Source organism: Pan paniscus, chromosome 18 (genome assembly GCF_029289425.2).
Source record: "Pan paniscus chromosome 18, NHGRI_mPanPan1-v2.0_pri, whole genome shotgun sequence".
Classification (NCBI taxonomy): Eukaryota; Metazoa; Chordata; class Mammalia; order Primates; family Hominidae; genus Pan; species Pan paniscus.
In genome coordinates, this window is record NC_073267.2 from 2,056,321 (window position 1) to 2,075,579 (window position 19,259).

The window sequence follows — 19,259 nt, forward strand, 5'->3', positions numbered from 1 at the left end:
GGGTGAGAGGGCACCAGGCGCACCTGGGCTGACGATGCCGGTGCCTCAGGGGGGCAGAGACAAACGCCCGCGTCATCTACAGGGGGTGCGGCTTCCCACGCAAGGCGGACGGCCCGCCCCGCGCTCCTTCCTCACCCCACCTCAGCCGCGCCCTGGCTGCCTGGACCACACCCCTCGGGGACACTGCCTGGTCCTCAGGGTGATGCCTCGAAGAGGAGGGGTGAGACGCAGAGCTCCTGGGGATTCGAGTTGGTGCCATCATTCCTGGAGGATGTTCTGGGGCTGCCCCGAGGGGCAGCCACGGGAACCAGGAAGACACATGGGTGTGGGGCAGTCGGCCAGGGCGGTGGCGGGGCAGGATCCAGGCGGGGGCCGTGGGCGTGGCCAAGCCGGGGAGGGGAGAGGTGAGGAGACCAAGGCGTACCCAGGCAACACCATCTTCCCCTCCCCTGAGCCAGGTGGGTTTTTTTGAGACAGGGTGTTGCTCTGCCGCCCAGGCTGGAGTGCAGTGGTGCAGTCTTGGCTCACGGCAGCCTCTACCTCCCAGGCTCCAGCAGTCCTCCTGCCTCGGCCTCCCTCGGACCACAGGCATGGGCCACCATGCTATGCTAATTTTTTTTATTTTTTGTAGAGACGGGGTCTCTCTTGTGTTGCCCAGGACGGTCTCTCGAACTCCTGGGCTCAAGCGATCCGCCCGCCTCGGCCTCCCAAAGCTCTGAGACCACAGCTGTGCGCCGAGCGCCCAGCCCCCTCCCTGGTTTCACGTTCGCAGTCACGCACTGTGCCTGTTAGATTCGATTGCCTTTGCCTTTAATTGATGACAGCTGAGGGGGCCGCCATGCCTTCCACCCCATCAGGCCCTTGCGTCTTCCAGCAAGTGCACAGGGCAGGCCCCTGAGGACACTGAGGACCTGTCCCCGGCACAAGGTGAGCCAGGCGGGGGCCTCAGTCCGGGGACCTGGTCAGCAGGGAGCAAAGTGGGCCTCGCTGAGGTCCCGCAGGTCGAGCCCCACGACCTCGGGCGGGCTGGCACAGGTGATGTTGTTGTAGGTGTACGCGGGCGGCTGGCAATCGTCCCCCTCACAGATGGCCTGGACGAAGCGGGGCACGGCACTGGGGTTCTGCAGGGCGAAGTCCCGCAGCGCCTTGAGAGGGCAGCCACAGTCCCAGGGGTTACCCTCCAGCCACAGGCGCTCCAGGCCCGGGGGCTGCGGCGTGAAGGTCCGCAGTGAGTTGTTCCTGAGGCTGAGGTAGCGCAGCCGCCCCAGTGGCGCCAAGAGGCTGTTGGGCAATGCCTCCAGGCGGTTGTGCGAGACATCCAGCCAGAAGGCCCGCTGCAGGGGGCCCAGGGCGTCTGCCGGCAGCTCTGCCAGGCGGTTGCGGGAGAGCAGCAGGTACTCCAGCTTGCCCAGGCCCTGGAAGAGGCGGTGGGGCAGGTGCGTGAGCTGGTTGGAGGTCAGGTCGAGCTCCAGCAGCTCCGCCAGCCCCCACAGGCTCTGCTCCTCAATGCCCACGAGGCCGTTGTCCTTGAGGAAGAGTCGGCGGAGCCCCGAGAGGCCGGTGAAGGTGTGCGGGCGGATGCGTCCCAGGCAGCTGCCCTCCAGGTGCAGGCTGTGCAGCTTGCCCAGGCCCCGGAACACCTGCTCCGGAAGGTTCCGGAGACAGTTCCCAGAGAGGTTCATGACCGCCACGTTGGTGAGGCCGAGGAAAGCGCCGGCCTTGACCTCCTGGAGCTGGTTGTGGTCTAGTGTGAGCACCTCAAGCTGCCCCAGGCCCTCAAAGCTGCGCTCAGCCAGCTGCCGGATGCGGTTGTGGCCCAGCTGCAGCTCCTCCAGGAAGTGCAGGTCCTTGAAGGTGCGGGGCCGCAGGCTGGCGATGGCGTTGTGGGACAGCCGCAGCACACGCAGGCCCAGCAGACCGGGGAACGTGTCCTCCAGGAGGCCAGCCACGCGGTTGTGGGACAGGTCCAGCCATCGCAGCGCCTTCAGGCCCAGGAAGGCGCCCGGGGCCACGGCAGCGATGAGGTTGCGGTCCAGGTAGAGTTTCTGGAGCCGGGGCAGCTGCACAAACACGTTTGCCTTGATGGCCCGCAGCGCGTTCCTGCTCAGGTCCAGCTCCCGGAGCTCGGCCAGGCCGCTGAAGAGCGCGGGCTGCAGGTAGGCCAGCCTGTTGCCCGCCAGCACCAGCTCGCGCAGGCTGCCCAGGCCGCGGAACGCCGCATCGGGGAGCACCGCCAGGCTGTTCCAGCCGAGGTTGAGGTCCCAGAGGCTGCCGAGGCCCTCGAAGAGCCCGTCCTCCAGCCTGCTCAGACGGTTGTTGCTGAGGCCGAGCGAGGCCAGCGTGGGCGTGTGCGCAAACGTGCCGAGTGCCAGGCTGCGCAGCTGGTTCCGCTCCAGGTGCAGGTGGCACAGGTTCTCTAGGCCCAGCAGCGCCTGTGGCTCCAGGCTGCCCAGCTGGCCGCCCTGCAGGTTGAGGAAGCCCAGGCTGGAGAGGTTCTGGAAGGCTGCCGGGGGGATGGACGAGAGGTTGTTGCCGTCCAGCCACAGGGCTTGGGTGCCGCCCGGGACTCCGTCAGGCAGGCGCGTGAGGTTCCTGGAGCTGCAGAAGACGCTGAGCTCATCCGCGTCGTCATCGTAGCTGCAGACACAGGCGGCCGGGCACGCTGGGCCCTCGGCTTCCCCCGGCGTTCCGGGGTCTGCTCCCTCCAGGCTGCGGGGGCCCAGTGCCACCCAGGACAGCAGCAGCAGCGCCAGGGCCAGGCCGCCTGCGGGGGGAGAGGCTTGGGGAGGCGGCCCGAGGAGGGCTTTGCCCGAGTGAGCCTGATACCAGCACAGCCGGAAGCGGCGCTCAGGTGTGAACTGAGGCTCGAGGTCACCCGCTGAGATGCGAAGAAGCCGGTGAGCCCTACAGGTCCTCCGGCTCAAAAGCTGACACTGCGCTTCCCACCCCATGGGACAGAGGAGTGGCCGCCCTGCCCTGCTGCACAGACGCTGAGGGCTTGGCTCTCCAGCTGTGCGCAGGCCACGTGGGCTCGGCCAGGCTGGGTCTCGGGCTGTCTGGCCATGTGGCAGCCGCACCCCCAAGGCAGGCGCTTGAGCCAGGCCAGTCTGCCACGTTGGCCTAGAGGAAGGGGAGGGAACTGAGCCATTGGCCAAGGTCCGGCCATTTTCAGAATATTCTGGAGCAGGTCTTGGTGGGCACTCGCTCACTGCCCTCAGAGGCTGGACAGGGAGCTGGGCACCTCCTGCCCCAGTTAGGCCCCCCCAGCGGGGTCTCACCTGCCTGCATCCAGGCCTTGGTTGGGTGCTGTGGGAGGGGACCGGGGCACCGCCGTCGGGGGACAGGTAGGAACCCTGGACCGTCGGCCACCAAAGCTCACATTGCCTTTCAGGACAAGGGGCCACAGGCCCCACAGACCCAGCCAGCAGCCTCCCAAGCAGCGATGACCCAAAACCTCTACTGTATGGCCCCCCCATCCTCAGAGAGTGTGGAATCACTGGGATGGTGGCAGGGGCGAGGTGGGGCCCCCCCGACTGCCCTTCTGTCACGATGGGTTGGGAGTGGCCTGAGCCAGCTCTGGAGCTCAGCTCAGGCTTGGGGGTGGCCGAAGCTGCAAGGGGTCACCCCACAGAGACAATGGGGTGTGAGCCAACGTCTCCTGCCTGGGCTGGGCCCACGACGCGGGCCGTGCTGGGCACTTCCCGCCGCTGTGCTGGGAGCTGAAGGGTCCGGCCTGCACCTGGCCCTCCTCCCCTGTGCCGCCGCCAGCGCCCTTAGGGTGGAGGACGGGACAGAGACCCCTCTGGTGCCAGGCACAGCTGTGTCCCCCTGCCAACCCCAGCAGCCGCATTTCCGACTGTGGGCTCCCCAGAGTCCCCCGCAGACCCCCAGAGCTGAGCCCCCCAGAGCTTCCCTGGGGGCCACCCCGGCCTCTCCCCAGCGGGCTCAGGGTCACAGACTGGCCACCCCTAGAGTGGGTGGCGGGGCACTCGGGGGCCTCACCTTTCCTCAGGGCCATCCTGCATGCAGGGCAGGCCGCAGGCAGGCAGCGAGGGAGGGTACGTCTGCTGCGCCGGCCACCCCTGCCCTCTGGATTTCCCCACTGCGGGGCAGCCCGCGCCTGTCACCTGGCTGGCCCAACCCAGCTGGCCCTGGCTCTGTTAACCCCCTCGTGCCGGGCGGCCGGCATCAGCCCGGAGCCCTGGGGTGCAGACAGTGCAGGGGGTGAGGGAGCTTCCGTCGGGGCCCGAGGTAGCCGTAATGCGGCCCTGGGGGCTGACGGCCAGTGCCCGGGCCCCCTGCAGGGCTGACTGGGGAGGGCTGGGCAGCCAGGTTGGGGTGGGGACCCCTTGCAGCAGCCTGGGAGGGGCTGGGGCTCGAGGCAGGTTTGGGGAGCCCAGGGTTTTACCAGGTCCTGTTGCGGGCAGGGGGCTCCTCGGGCAGCTCCTGGGGTCTTGAGCCCACCCCTGGCCTGAGCAGCCAGCCGTGTGGGGCTAAGGGGCTGCCGCCCCTTCCCCGTGCCCCACCCAGCCATCCACCCGCCCTCCCGGGGGTTCCCTACAGCCTGGGTGGGAGCTGCCGTCTGGGCTTCAGGCCCACGGTGCTGTCCAGGGCCCAAGCTCACCCTGCCTCTCCCGTGACCCCAGGGGCGCTGGTGTCTGGCCACTGCCCCGCCCCCAGCCTCTTCTAGGAATGCCTGGCAGGGCTGCAGGCGCCTGTTTGCTTTTGCCCTGCGCCATCCTCGGGGAGTGTGTGGGGGTGGCCTGGCCATGGGAGCCAGGTCTTGTGCCTCAGACAAGCCTCACCTGCCCCTTGCTGTCCCCCAAGGCTCTGGTGAGGGCCTGGCCGCCCCACAGTCACCGCTTGTGTGCAGAGAGGCCACAGGAATGTGTGCCCAGCCATGTCCGAGGCCACCCCTGGGCTCCGTCTCCACCTGCCTCCAGAGGCCCCTGGTTCCCCTCCACCTGCTCAAACCACTTCCCAGCCAGTCGCTCTCTCCCCCAGGGCCTGAGCAGGTGCAGCCCCTCCCCTCCAGGTCCCTGCAGGCCCCTCCCCTGGCTGTCAGTGGGGCCTGCCCACCAGTCCCTCGGCAGTGGGAAAGTGTGCAGGGAAGCAGCCGGAAGGGGTGCAGGCGGGGGCACAGCTGGGGCTCAGGGAGACGGCAGCTTTCCAGGGCCCTACCCCATCCTCAGCTCCGGCCTCACCTGGCAGGCCCCGTGCAGAGCTGTGGGAAGCCGCCGGCCCAGTGTCATCGTCTTCCCTTTATCGAGAATTGATCATTTTCCAGGTGGCGTCTCGGCTCCTCTTCTGAGAAATTATAGATCCACGGGGAGAAAGTCCACACCCAGAAAGACCCACGATCCGTTTACTCAGCAGAAAACGCAGACTCAGCAGGGGCCTGGGGCCTGAGGCCAGCAGACCTGGGCGGCGGCCTCTCAGGAGAGGTCCCTGTGGGGGCCCCGGCCTCTGTCAGGCCGCGCACCCCACCTGGGAGCCCCGCACATTCCAGGAGGGAAGGGAGAATCTGTCCCTGTTCTCTTCCTTTGGGAGGGGCCGGGTGTCGCGGGTGGGCAGAGCCTCACCAGGGTTGCGGCAGCCGCTTAAGGGGGCTCTAGGCCTCTTTGATTCCTGTGGTAACGCAGAGGCCTACACACACATTCAGCCCATTGAGTTCCAGAGGCCCCCATCACTGCCGCCACCCCCAGTGGCCCCACTCCCCGTGGCCTCTCCCGGCTCAAGGCCGGTGGCCTCCCAGGCTCCTCCATGAGCCGCATTCTGCCTGTCTTCAGGCCGCACAGGGCCTGGCTTTCTGTAGGACAGTACCCGAGGGAGGTGAGGCCATGTCTAGGTCACATCCTGGAATACATCTGTCCTTGTCCTTCTCACTGTTTCCAGCAATGCCACCGAGCCCTGTGGCTCTGCATCCTGTGGGTGCATACCTGTCTACACTCAGGCCAGTGGCGAGTGGACGGTGGCCATCACCCGGGAGACCGAGCATCTTGTCCGGCACACAGCCACAGGGTCATCTGGCCTCAGCCACTGCTGGTTTCGGTCTCTTGCCGATTTTCTAGTTAGCTGGCTGATTTCTGATTTGCAAGATACAAGAAAAAACAAAAGCATTCAGCACGCACACTCAGGTGTGTGGCCTTTCCGTCCTCGTTAGGATTCTGGTGAGATTTTTTTTTTTTTTTTTTGAGATGGAGTTTTGCTCGTTGCCCAGGCTGGAGTGTAATGGTGCGATCTCAGCTCACTGCAACCTCTGCCTCCTGGGTTCAAGCAGTTCTCCTGCCTCAGCCTCCCAAGTAGCTGGGATTATAGGCATGAACCACCACACCTGGCTAATTTTTATTTTATTTTATTTATTTATTTTTTGAGATGGAGTCTCACTCGTCACCAGGGCTGGAGTCCAGTGGCGTGATCTCCGCTCACTGCAACCTCCACCTCCCACGTTCAAGCGAGTCTTCTGCCTCAGCCTCCCAAGTAGCTGGGATTACAGGCATGAGCCACCACGCCTGGCTAATGTTTTGTATTTTTAGTAGAGACAGGGTTTCTCCCTGTTAGTCAGGCTGGTCTCAAACTCCCGACCTCAGGTGATTTGCCTGCCTTGGCCTCCCAAAGCTCTGGGATTACAAGTGTGAGCCACCGGGCTGGCGAGAGTTCTTAATTTTAATTAAGATGATATCCCTTCAATGTTGAGGTTGATTCCTCAGATAACAACAACAAAGATGATTTGGTTTGGCCTCACATCCCCACCCAAATCTCACCTTGAATTGTAATAATTCCCATGTGTCAAGGGCAGGGACAGGTGGAAACAACTCAATCATGGGGGCAGTTTTCCCCATACTGTTGTGGTAGTGAGTAAGTCTCATGAGACCTGATGGTTGTTTTTGTTTTTTGTTTGTGTGTTTTTTGAGATGGAGTCTCGCTCTGTCACCCAGGCTGGAGTGCAGTGGCACAATCTCGGCTTACGGCAAGCTCCACCTCCCAGGTTCACGCCATTCTCCTGCCTCAGCCTCCCAAATAGCTGGGACTACAGGTGCCCACCACTACGCCCGGCTAATTTTTTGTATTTTTAGTAGAGATGGGGTTTCACCGTGTTAACCAGGCTGGTCTCGATCTCCTGACCTCATGATCCACCCGCCTCAGCCTCCCAAAGTGCTGGGATTACAGGCGTGAGCCACTGCACCTGGCTGAGACCTGATAGTTTTATAAATGGGAGTTCCCCTGCAGACGCTCTCTTGCCTGCCGCCGTGTAAGACCCTCTGCCTTCTGCCATGATTGTGAGGCCTCCCCAGCCATGTGGAACTGTGAGTCCATTAAACCTCTTTCCTTTATAAATTACCCAGTCTCAGGTATGTCTTTATCAGCAGCATGAGAAAAGACTAATACAGTAAATTATTACTGTAATAATTATTATTACAGGGGGACACTGCTGTAAAGATACCCAAAAATGTGGAAGTGACTTGGGAACTGGGTAGCAGGCAGAGGTTGGAACCGTTTGGAGGGCTCAGAAAAGGACAGGAAGATGTGGGAAAGTTTGGCACTTCCTAGGCTTCCTAGACTTGCTGAATACCTTTGACCAAAATCCTGATAGTGATATGGCCAACAAAGTCCAGGCTGAGGTGGTCTCGGAGAAGAGGAACTTGTAGGAAACTGGAATAAAGGTGACTCTGGCTATGTTTTAGCAGAGACTGGTGGCATGTTGCCCCTGCTCTAGAGATTTGTGGAACTTTGAACTTGTGAGAGATGATTTAGGGCATCTAGTGAAATAAATTTTTTTTTTTTTTTTTTTTCTGAGACGGAGTCTCACTTTGTCACCCAGGCTGGAGTGCAGTGGCGCAATCTTGGCTCACTGCAACCGCTGCCTCCCATGTTCAAGCGATTCTCCTGTCTCAGCCTCCTGAATAGCTGGAACTACAGAAGCAAGCTGTCACACCCAGCTAATTTTTGTATTTTTAGTAGAGACAGGGTCTCACCATGTTGGTCAGGAGGGTCTTGATCTCCTGACCTTGTGATCTGCCCACCTTGGCCTCCCAAAGTGCTGGGATTACAGGCGTGAGCCACTGCGCCCAGCCAGTGAAAGAAATTTCTAAGCAGCAAAGTGTTCAAAAGGTGACCTGGATGCTGTTAAAAGCATTCACTTTTATGTATTCACAAAGATATGGTTTGGAATTGGAACTTATGTTTAAAAGGGAAGCCAACCATAAAAGACTGAAAAATTTGCAGCGTGATGATGCCATAAAAAAGAAAAGCCCATTTTCTGAGGAGAAATTTAAGCTGGCTGCAGAAATTTGCATAACAAGGAGCCAAATGTTAATCACCAAGACAGTGGGGAAAATGTCTCCAGGGCATGTCAGAGGTCTTCAGGGCAGCCCCTCCCATCACCGGCCCCAAGGCCTAGGAGGAAAAAATGGTTTAGTGGACCAGGCCCAGGGCCTTGCTGCTTTGTGTAGTCTCGGGTGCCCTGCCTCCCAGCCATGGCTAAAGGAGCCAAGGTACAGCTCAGACTGTTGCTTCAGAGGGTGCAAGCCCCAAGCCTTGGCAGTTTCCATGTGGTATTGGGCCTGCAGGTGCCCAGAAGTCAAGAATTAAGGTTTGGGAGCTGGGTGCAATGGCTCACGCCTGTAATCCCAACACTTTGGGAGGCCGAGGCAAGTGGATCACCTGAGGTCAGGAGTTTGAGACCAGCCTGGCCAACATGGTGAAACCCTGTCCCTACTAAAAATACAAAAATTAGCCAAGCATGGTGGTGCACGCCTCTAGTCCCAGCTACCTGGGAGGCTGAGGTGGGAGAATCACTTGAACCTGGGAGGCAGAAGTTGCAGTGAGCCAAGATCATGCCACTGCACTCCAGCCTGGGTGACAGAGCAAGACGCCATCTCAAAAATAAATAAATAAATTAATTAATTAAAAATTCAGGTTTAGGAACCTCTGCCTGGATTTCAGAGGATGTATAGGAACAACTGGATGTCCAGGCAGAAGTGTGCTGCAGGGGCAGAGTCTTCACAGGGAACCTCTGCTAGGGCAATATGGAAGGGAAATGTGGGGTTGGATCCCTCCACAGAGTCCCTACTAGGGCACTGCCTAGTGGAGCTGTGAGAAAAGGGCCACCATCCTCCAGACCCCAGAATGGTAGATCCACCGACAACAGCTTGCACCATGCACCTGGAAAAGCCACAGACACTTGACACAAGCCTGTAAAAGCAGCTGGGAGGGGGGCTGTACCCTGCAAAGCCACAGGGGTGGAGCTGCCCAAGGCCTTGGGAACCCAGCTCTTGCATCAGTGTGATCTGGATGTGAGACATGGAGTCAAAGGAGATCATTTTGGAGCTTTAAGATTTGACTGCCCTGTTGGATTTCAGATTTGCCTGGGGCCTGTAGCCCCTTTGTTTTGGCCAATTTCTCCCATTTGGAATAGGTGTATTTACCCAATGCCTGTACCCCCACTGTATCTAGGAAGTAACTCACTTGGCTTTTGATTTTACAGGCTTATAGGCAGAAGGGACTTGCCTTGTCTCAGATGAGACTCTGGACTTGGACTTTTGGGTTAATGCTGGAATGAGTTAAGACTTTGGGGGATGGCTGGAAGGGCATGATTGTGTTTTGAATTGTGAGGACATGCAGTTTAGGAGGGGCCAGAGGTGGAATGATATGGTTTGGCTGTGTCCCCACCCAAATCTTATCTTGAATTATAGTTCCCATAATCCCCACATGTTGTGCACGGGACCCAGTGGAGATGGCCGAATCATGGGCGTGGTTCCTGCCATCCTGTTCTCTTCAAAGTGAGTTCTCATGAGATCTGATGGTTTTATAAGAGGCTTCCCCCTTCACCAGGCACTGATTTCTCTCTCCTGCTGCCATGTGAAGAAGCACGTTTGCTTCCTTACCCACCATGATTGTAAGTTTCCTGAGGCCTCGCCAGCCTTGTGGAACTGCAAGTCAATTAAACCTCTTTTCTTTATAAATTACCCACTCTCAGGCAGTTGTTTATAGCAATGTGAGAATGAACTAATACAGATGGGAAAACGGCAAAATTCTTAATGTCCTCTATTTTATTTTTATGGTTTCAAGTACTATTTTGTGCCAACACTGTCCTGTTTTCCCTTCTAATCGGCCTCCTAAGAGGGAGAGGCCGGGCTCAGGGTTAACTGTTCCCATGTGGGGGTTACCATCAGCCTCTGTGCCGTTTAGTGGAAGGGGTGTCACTGCCCATCATAAACCAAGCCCATCTAAGCCTGGGCCCCTTTCTGGATTCTTGGCCCCCTTTGTCTGTCCACTGCCATGCTCTCTGCACAGTGGTGGCTTTTTGGTAAGCTGGAGTTTTTTCTCTTTCTTTCTTTTTGGAGACACTGTCTTGCTCTGTTTCCCAGGCTGGAGTGCAGTGGCGCCATCTTGGCTCACTGCAGCCTCAACCTCCCAGGCTCAGGTGATCCTCCCGCCTCAGCCTCCCAAGTAGCTGGGACTCACAGGTGTGCTGTGTGCCACCATGCTCAGCTAATTTTTATTTTTTTTGTAGAGATGGGGTCTCCCTGTTATTTTCAGGAAATTCTCACATCTGGTAGAGTAGGGCCTCATTGTTTAAGAGCATCTTGGCTCTTCCCAGTCCTTCGCGTTTCCATATAAACCTTGGAAGCAGCTGTTGAGTCTCTAAAACAAAACCAAATTCTGAGTAGCCCTGCAGTCTGTGACGTCTTCCTGTACTGAGCCTTCCCACCTGGGGACATGCAGTATTTCCTCCTTTACCTAGGACTTGCGTCTCTTGTGTTTTTGTAGATTTTCTATGTTGTGCTCTTGCATGTATTTTTTTTAGGTTCTTTTTATATATGATTGTTGCTTTTATACTATTATGCATTATCATTTTCTCTCCTCAATTTCATTTGCTGTCTGTCAGGGTTGGAATTGTTTTCTAGACAGGCTGAGATAACTAAGTATGAAGTAATGTGTTCCCTTTACTCTATGATTCTGTTTCTAAAACAGTTTTATTGATTTATAATTTATAGAGCATAAAATTCTCTCACTGTTAAGTGTGCAAGTCGGTGACAGGAAATGCGTGTTGTGCAGCCAGCACTGCCCTCCGCCTTTCCCACATGAGCTGTACACTCTGCATCTGGTTTCTTCCCTGGATGCGGTGTTTTGGAGGCTCATCCATGCCGTGACACGGAGTAATGCTTCGTGCTTTGCAGCTGAACGATGCTCCGCTCTGTGGCCACATTTGTTCATGGCGCCTCCTTAGTTGCTGGAGGCTTGGACTGTTTCCATTCGGGGTTACTGTGAAAAATGCTAGTCTATTTGTGTGCAAGTCTTTGGACACAGGTTTCATTTTTCTTGGGTACAGTCTTAGGAGTGGAGTTGCTGGTTCATAGTGTTGTATCTCCTTTAAAAAACTGTTTTCCAGTGTGGGCATAATTTTTTTTTTTTTTTGAGACAGAGTCTTGCTCTGTCCCCCAGGCTGAAGTGCAGTGGTGTGATCTTGGCTCACTGCAAGCTCTGCCTCCTGGGTTCATGCCATTCTCCACCCTCAGCCTCCTGAGTAGCTGGGACTACAGGCACCCACCACCACGCCTGGCTAATTTTTTGTATTTTTAGTAGAGACGGGGTTTCACCGTGTTAGCCAGGATGGTCTCGATCTCCTGACCTCGTGATCCATCTGCCTCGGCCTCCCAAAGTGCTGGGATTACAGGCGTGAGCCACTGCGCCCGGCCCCCATACTTTTTTTTTTAGACAGAATCTCACTCTTATCGCCCAGGCTGGAGTGCAGTGGCACAATCTCGGCTCACTGCAACCTCCACCTCCTGGGTTCAAGGGATTCTCTTGCCTCAGCCTCCTGAGTAGCTGGGATTACGGGCACCCACCATCATGCCCAGCTAATTGTTTTATTTTTAGTGGAGATGGAGTTTCACCATGTTGGCCAGGCTGCTCTCCAACTCCTGACCTCAGGTGATCTGCCCACCTTGGCCTCCCAGAGTGCTGGGATTACAGGTGTGAGCCCCCACGCCCAGTCGAGTATACTGTTTTACAAAGTATGCAAGTTGCAGTTGTCCCACATTCTCACCAGCATTTGGTATGTTCCTGTAAGCTATTCTAACTCATGTTTTTCTGTTAACTAGTGATGTCAAACCTCTTCATGTGTTTATTGGCCATTCTTATGTCAGTCTTTGGTGACATAATCTAAGTCACCCTTTTCGTTTTTATTTTTTTAACATGTACAAAGCTGCTGGTTACCCATTTTTAATTGGGTATGTTCTTGAGTTGTAAGACTTTGTATATTACTTATAACTCTTAGTGATGGATCAACAAGGAGGAAAAAAAAAGACTGGCAAATATTTTTCCCAGCCTGTAGCTTCTCTATTTTTTTTAAAAAAGCTGTCTTTTGGCCCAGTGTAGTGGCTCACATCTATAATCCCAGCACTTTGGGAGGCTGAGGCTGGAGGGTTGCTTAAGCCCAAGATTTCAAGACTGGCCTAGGCAACATAGCAAGACCCCATCTCTACAAAAAAATACAAAAATTAGCCACACATGGTGGTATGCACCTGTGGTCCCAGCTACTCGGGAGGCTGAGGCTGGATCTGGAGGATTGCTTGAGGCTGCAGTGAGCCACAATCATGCCACTACACTCCAGCCTGGGTAACGGGGCAAAGCCTCATCTCAAAAAGAAAAAAAAAAAAGTTGTCTTTTTAAAGTACAAAAGTTTTTCACTGTGACAAGTTCCAACTGATTTTTTCTTTCCTATAACAACTCTTTGCCTAACCCAAGATGACAGAGATGTTCTCCTGCAGCTGCTTCTGAAAGTCTGATGGCTTCAGCTATTGCATTTAGGTCTGTGATCCATTTTGAGTTAGTTTATGAGGATATGAGGAAGGGTCTCGAGTCACTTCTTCCACAGATACCTAATTGTCCCAACACCATGTGTTAGACTCTCCTTTTCCCAACTGAAATGTCTTGGCATCTTTGTTGAAAAATCAGATGGCCTCGAATACAAGGATTTATTCTAGACTCCGACCCACTGATCTTCATGCCCTTCCTTGCACCACTGTCAAACTTTATTTTTGAGATGGAGTCTCGCTCTTGTGGCCCAGGCTGGAGTGCAGTGGCACAATCTCAGCTCTCTGCAACCTCCACCTCCTGGTTCAAGCGATTCTCCTGCCTCAGCCTCCCGATTAGCTGGGATTACAGGCATGCACCACCACACCCGGCTAAATTTTTTATTTTTAGTAGAGACAGGATTTCAGCATGTTGGCCAGGCTGGTCTCAAACTCCTGACCTCAGGTGATCCACCCACCTTGGCCTCCCAAAGTACTGGGATTGCAGAGTGTGAGCCACTGTGCCCGGCCCACACTTTTTTTTTTTTTTTTTTTTGAGACAGAGTCTCACTCTGTCACCCAGGCTGAAGTGCAGTGGCATGATCTCAGCTCACTGCAACCTTCGCCTTTTGGGTTCAAGCAGTTCTTCTGCTTCAGCCTCCTGAGTAGCTGGGACTACAGACACCCGCCACCACACCTGGCTAATTTTTGTACTTTTAGTAGAGACGGGATTTCAGCATATTGCCCAGGCTGGTTTTGAACTCCTGTCCTTGTGATCTGCCCGCCTCGGCCTCCCAAAGTGCTGGGATTACAGGTATGAGCCACCATGCCTGGCCTGCCACTCACACTTTATAGTGAGTTTTGAAATCAGGCAGCCTGAGCCCTCCAACTCATCCTGTTTCAAACCTGTTGTGGCTTGTCTAGATTCTTGTATTTCCATATAAATTTAGAATCTGCTTGTCTGCTTGTCACTTTCTCCAAAATACCTGCTGGGATCTTTTTTTTTTTTTTTTTTTTTTTTTGGAGACAGAGTCTTGCTCTGTTGCCCAGGCTGGAATGCAGTGGCGCAATCTTGGTTCACTGCAAGCTCTGCCTCCCGGGTTCACACTGTTCTCCTGCCTCAGCCTCTGGAGTAGCTGGGATTACAGGCGCCCACCACCACACCCGGCTTTTTTTATTTTTTTATTTTCTAATTTTTAGTAGAGCTGTGGTTTCACCGTGTTAGCCAGGATGATCTCGATCTCCTGACCTTGTGATCCGCCCTCCTCGGCCTCCCGAAGTGCTGGGATTACAGGTGTGAGCCACCGTGTCTGGCCCCTGCTGGGATCTTAATAGGGACTGCATGGGATCTATGGGCCCATCTGGGGAGACGGAAATCTTAATAGGAGTCTCCTACCCAATGAACGTGGGCTGTCTTTCCATTTCTCTCAGCAATGTCTTGTGTTTTCTGTGTATAAATCTTCAGTTTCCTTCACCAAGGTGGTTCCTAAGTGTGCGTTCCAGTTTCCATGCTAGTGAATGGCATCTTAGTTTTGTTTGGATTGTTCGTAGTCTATAGAAAGGGGATGAATCTGTTAACTCTGGGTCCCGGGGCCCAGCTGAACTTCCTTGTTCCGGTTGTATGTGTCCTGTAGGCCTTGCTATGTAGAGGATCCTCGTGCTATGAACAGACACTTTTACCTTTCCCTTTCCTATATATATATATACATATTTAGCATCTTATTAAATGCCTTGTTCCTGCCTTTAGAGGGAACCATCGTCACCCACCATGAATTACGCTGCCACCTGTGTTTCTCACGGATGCTATGGGAGGCAGAATAGTGCTTACCGCAAAGATGGCCACATTCTAACCCCTGGGCCCTGGGATGATGTGAGGCCACACCAACAAGAGGAGGTGCCAATTTCAGGTCAGTTCCCCAAAATGGAGTAGCATGGCTTTTCCAGGTGAACCTGGGGAATCGCGCGGTCCTTAAAAGCAGAGGAGGAGTTGCCTTGAGGCACGGAGGACTCGACCTGCTGTTGCTGGCTTTGAAGATGGCAGGAAGGGCCACGAGCCAAGGGTGCCTGTGGAAAGGATGGGGATACAGAGCCTCCCCCAGGGCCTCTGCAGGGAACGCAACCCTGCCCACACCTTCCTTGTAGTCCCACGAGACCCATGTCAAACTACCGACCTCCAAACCGCAAGGTACACTTGGGTTTTAGTTTTTGGGTTTTTTTTTTTTTGAGATGGAGTATTGCTCTGTTACCCAGGCTGGAGTGCAGTGGCACGATCTTGGGTCACTGCAACCTCCACCTCCTGGGTTCAAGCACTTCTCTGGTCTCAGCCTCCCAAGTAGCTGGGATTACAGGCATGTGCCACCACACCTGGCTAATTTTTGTATTTTTAGTAGAGATGGGGTTTCGCCATGTTGGCCAGGCTTGTCGTGAACTCCTGACCTCAAGTGATTCACCCGCCTCAGCATCCCAAAGTGTTGGGATGACAGGTGTGAGCCATACCTGGCCTAAACTTGTGTTGTTTTAAATCACTGAGGTGGCGGTGACGTATCCCAGCAGCAATTGGAACCTAACACAGATGGCCTTTTCCAGCTGGGGACTTCCCCTTCTGTTCCTGGGTTGTGAGATTCTTTATCAGGAACAGGTGTGGGACTTTTGTCCTGTGCTTTTCTGCATTGAGATGGATCTTGTGGGTGCTTTTTTTTTTTTTTTGGAAACAGGCTCTGGCTGTGTTTCCCAGGCTAGAGTGCAGTGGCACAATCTCAGCTCATTGAACTTGTGCCTCCTGGGCGCAAATTATCCTCTGGTTTCAGCCTTGTGAGTAGCTAAGACCATAAGCATGCACTCCCATCCATGCCTGGCTAATTTTTGTTTTTTTTTGTTTGTTTGTTTATTTTGGTAGAGACAGGGTTTCCCTATATTGCCCAGGCTAGTCTTGAACTCCTGGGCTCAAGCAATCCATCCACCTCAGCCTCCCAAAGTGCTGGGATTACAGGCATCTGTTTTTCTGTTAATGTGGCTTATGACGTTAAGTGCTTTGTAGATGTTTAAGCAACCTCACTTTGCTGTGATACACCCACCTGGTCGTGGTGTATGATGTTGACGAGTTTCGGTTGCTAATATTTTGTTAAAGATCTTTATGTCTGTGTTCATGATGGACATTGTTCTGTGGGGTGGGGGCGGGGATCATGATGCCTTTTGCTGCCTTTAGCCTCTTAGACTCAGATGGGCGTGTCTCATCCTCCACATTCTGAAGATTGTGAATGGTTGGTGTTATTGACAGTACACAGTGGCAGCCACGTGGGCACAGGCTTTCTGTAGGAAGACTCAGGACTTTTCATTACTATAATTTCTTGTTATAGGTCTATTCAGATTTTCTATTAAATTTCTCAGATTTCTGAGCCAATTTAAGTGATTTTTGTCCCTCTGGGAGTTTGTCAGTTTCACCTAATTTGTTGGTACAGAGTTTTCCTAGTATTCCAAGTCCTGTTCATTTCTTTTTCTTCTTTTTTCTTTTTTTTTTTTTTTTTTTTGAGACGGAGTCTTGCTGTTTTGCCCAGGCTGGAGTGCAGTGGTGCGATCGCGGCTCACTGCAAGCTCCACCTCCCAGGTTCACGCCATTATCCTGCCTCAGCCTCCCAAGTAGCTGGGACTACATGCGCCCACCACCATGCCCGGCTAATTTTTTGTAGTTTTAGTAGAGACGGGGTTTCACCATGTTAGCCAGGATGAGTCTGGATCTCCTGACCTCATGATCCACCTGCCTCAGCCTTCCAAAGTGCTGGGATTACAGGCGTGAGCCACTCTGCCCGGCCAAGTCCTGTTCATTTCTGTAGGATTGGTAGTGATGTCCCCTCTTTCATGCTTTTGGTAGTCAGTCTAGCTAAGAGTTTGCCAATTTTGTTGATCTTTTCAAGGAACTAACTTTTGGTTTTTCTGCTTTCTAGTTTACTAAGTTCCTCTCTAATCTTTCTTTAGATTTCATTTGTTCTTCTTTCTAATTTAAGGTAGAATTGTACTTTTTTTCTTTTTTGAGACAAAGTCTCACTCTGTCACTCAGGCTGGAGTGCAATGGCATGATCTTGGCTCACTGCAACCTCTGCTTCCCATGTTCAAGCGATTCTCGTGCCTCAGCTTCCCGAGTAGCTGGGACTGCAGGCACATGCCACCATGCCCAGCTAATTTTTGTATTTTTAGTAGAGATCAGGTTTCTCCATGTTGACCAGGCTGGTCTCAAACTCCTGACCTCATGTGATTTGCCCACCTTGGCCTCCCAAAGTGCTGGGATTACAGGCATGAGCCACTGCACCTGGTCAAAGACAATTTTTTTTTTTTTTTTTTTTTTTTTTTTGAGACAAGAGTCTTGTTCGTTGCCCAGGCTGGAGTGCAGTGGCATGATCTTGGCTTACTGCAAGCTCCACCTCCCAAGTTCACGCCTGGCTAATTTTTTGTATTTTTAATAGAGACAGGGATTCACCATGTTAGCCAGGATGGTCTCAATCTCCTGACCTCATGATCTGCCCACCTCAGTCTCTCAAAGTGCTGGGATTACAGGCATGAGCCACTGTACCCATCCCAACATTTTTTATTTGAGACCCCCTTTTATTACATAGGTGGTTAAAGCTATAAATTTCCCTCTAAGCACTGTCAACTCCCACAACTACTGCCTGCCCCACCACCCCTACCATTCAGATCAGACATCAGGGCCAGGTGCAGTGCCTTCCACCTGTAATCCCAGCACTTTGGGAGGCAGAGGTGGGTGGATCACGTGAGGCCAGGAGTTCAAGACCAGCCTGGCCAACGTGGCGAAACCCCATCTCTACTAAAAATACAAAAATTTAGCCGGGCATGGTGGTGGGCACCTGTAATCCCAGCTACTCAGGAGGCTGAGGCAAGAGAATCACTTGAGCCCAGGAGGCAGAGGCTGCAGTGAGCCGAGATTGCACCATGGCACTCCAGCCTGGGCAACAGAGCGAGATCCTGTCTCAAGAAAATAAAAGATGACATGTCAGGCATTTGTTGCATCCAAAGAGGGCTGTTAAAATTACTTATTGGTTGACAAATGAGCACAGTGTTATAGAATGGAAACATTTAAGATTCTGGCCTAAGAATATTTGCTGACCAATAGAACAAACTCTTTGCGCTGGGGTGGGGGTAGTGGGAGAAGAAAGCCGGAGAAGGAATCTGCCCTGCCTCCTCACACACACCTGGCTTCGGTGGCATCCCAGAGGGGTCTGTGAGTATGCGAACAGACCAGTGACCCCTCCGGGGGGAGGGCATGCATGTGGTCTAGAAGTGCAGTGCCAGCCTTCCTCTTCAACCCACAAGCCTCGGGCCAGGCTTGCTCCTAGGTCCCAGGGCCGCTCTGCCCCTCCACTCAGAAGAGTCTGTCTACAGGACCAGGTGGCAGAGGGTGTGGGCCCCACACAGAGTCACCTCCCCTCACAGCTCACTGACAGAGCAGTCAGTCAGTCAGTGAATAGGTCAAATGTTTCAGAACACGCGAGAGGCGGCTGCAGCATTGTGAATGGACTAAATGCCACTCAACTGCATGATTAATTAATTTCTTTGAGACAGGGTCTCCCTGTTCCCCAAGCCAGAATGCAGTGGCACAAGCAACGCTCACTGCAGCCTTGGACTCCCGGGCTCAAGCGATCCTCCTGCCTCAGCCTCCTGAGTAGCTAGGACTACAGCTGCACACCACCCTGCCCAGGTAACTTTTAAAAAATATTATTATTAAATTTTTTTTTTTTTTTTTGAGACAGAGTCTTGCTCTGTCTCCCAGGCTGGAGTGCAGTGGCGCTATCTCAGCTCACTGCAAGCTCTGCCTCCTGGGTTCACACCATTCTCCTGCCTTAGCCTCCCGAGTAGCCGGGACTACAGGTGTCCGCCACCACACCTGGCTAATTTTTTGTATTTTTAGTAGAGACGGGGTTTCACCATGTTATCCAGGATGGTCTCGATCTCCTAACCTCATGATCCACCTGCCTCGGCCTCCCAAAGTGCTGGGATTACAGGCTTAGCCACCATGCCCAGCCCTAAATTTCAGATTAGCCCTAGAGATTAGCCTTAGGGGTTGCCTTCTCCTGCCCTTCCCTCATAGACCCTCTGCCACCAGCCACACCCAGAGCCCGGGCAGGACATGTGGCCACCTACCCAGCTCTCCAGGGGTCACAGGCCGAGAGCACTCCCCAGCTGGCTGCTTCCCCAGAGGGCAGTTTGTGCTTCCCAAGCAGAGGCAGGTGGGTGCTGCCGAGCAGGAGCACTGCCTGGAGGTTGTGCGATCTGGCCACCTCCAGGAAGAAGACACTGCCACCTCTCCTTGCCGGGGACCTGAGCAGATCAGACCACAAGCACAGGCTGCAAAGGTACCGACCGCAGCAGTGGGCCTGACAGTCGCAACAGCACCCAGCCAAGGCCACAGCAAAGGCACCAGCTCACGCCTGACCTGAAGCGTGGGTGGAG

General features: G+C 54.3%; 1 protein-coding gene across 2 annotated transcripts; it reads right to left on the reverse strand.

Annotated features, from left to right (window-relative positions):
• Window positions 1-788: 788 nt before the first annotated feature.
• IGFALS (insulin like growth factor binding protein acid labile subunit) lies at window positions 789-19,212 on the reverse strand. 2 transcript variants are annotated; one of them, XM_063598215.1, is made up of 2 exons: window positions 18,951-19,212; window positions 789-14,864 (listed from the first exon to the last, which is right to left on the reverse strand). In XM_063598215.1, the coding sequence occupies exon 2, from the start codon at window positions 3,474-3,476 to the stop codon at window positions 963-965; it is 2,514 nt and encodes an 837-aa protein (XP_063454285.1). In that variant the 5' UTR covers window positions 3,477-14,864; window positions 18,951-19,212; the 3' UTR covers window positions 789-962. The 2 variants fall into 2 exon arrangements, with proteins under 2 accessions (XP_063454285.1, XP_063454284.1); XM_063598214.1 differs by lacking the exon at window positions 18,951-19,212 and having other exon boundaries at window positions 789-5,448; window positions 5,940-18,944.
• Window positions 19,213-19,259: the final 47 nt, after the last annotated feature.

Excerpts from the sequence above, each read along its gene's own strand:
- IGFALS (XM_063598215.1), bottom strand. The coding sequence starts at position 3,476 with ATGGGGGGGCCATACAGTAGAGGTTTTGGGTCATCGCTGCTTGGGAGG.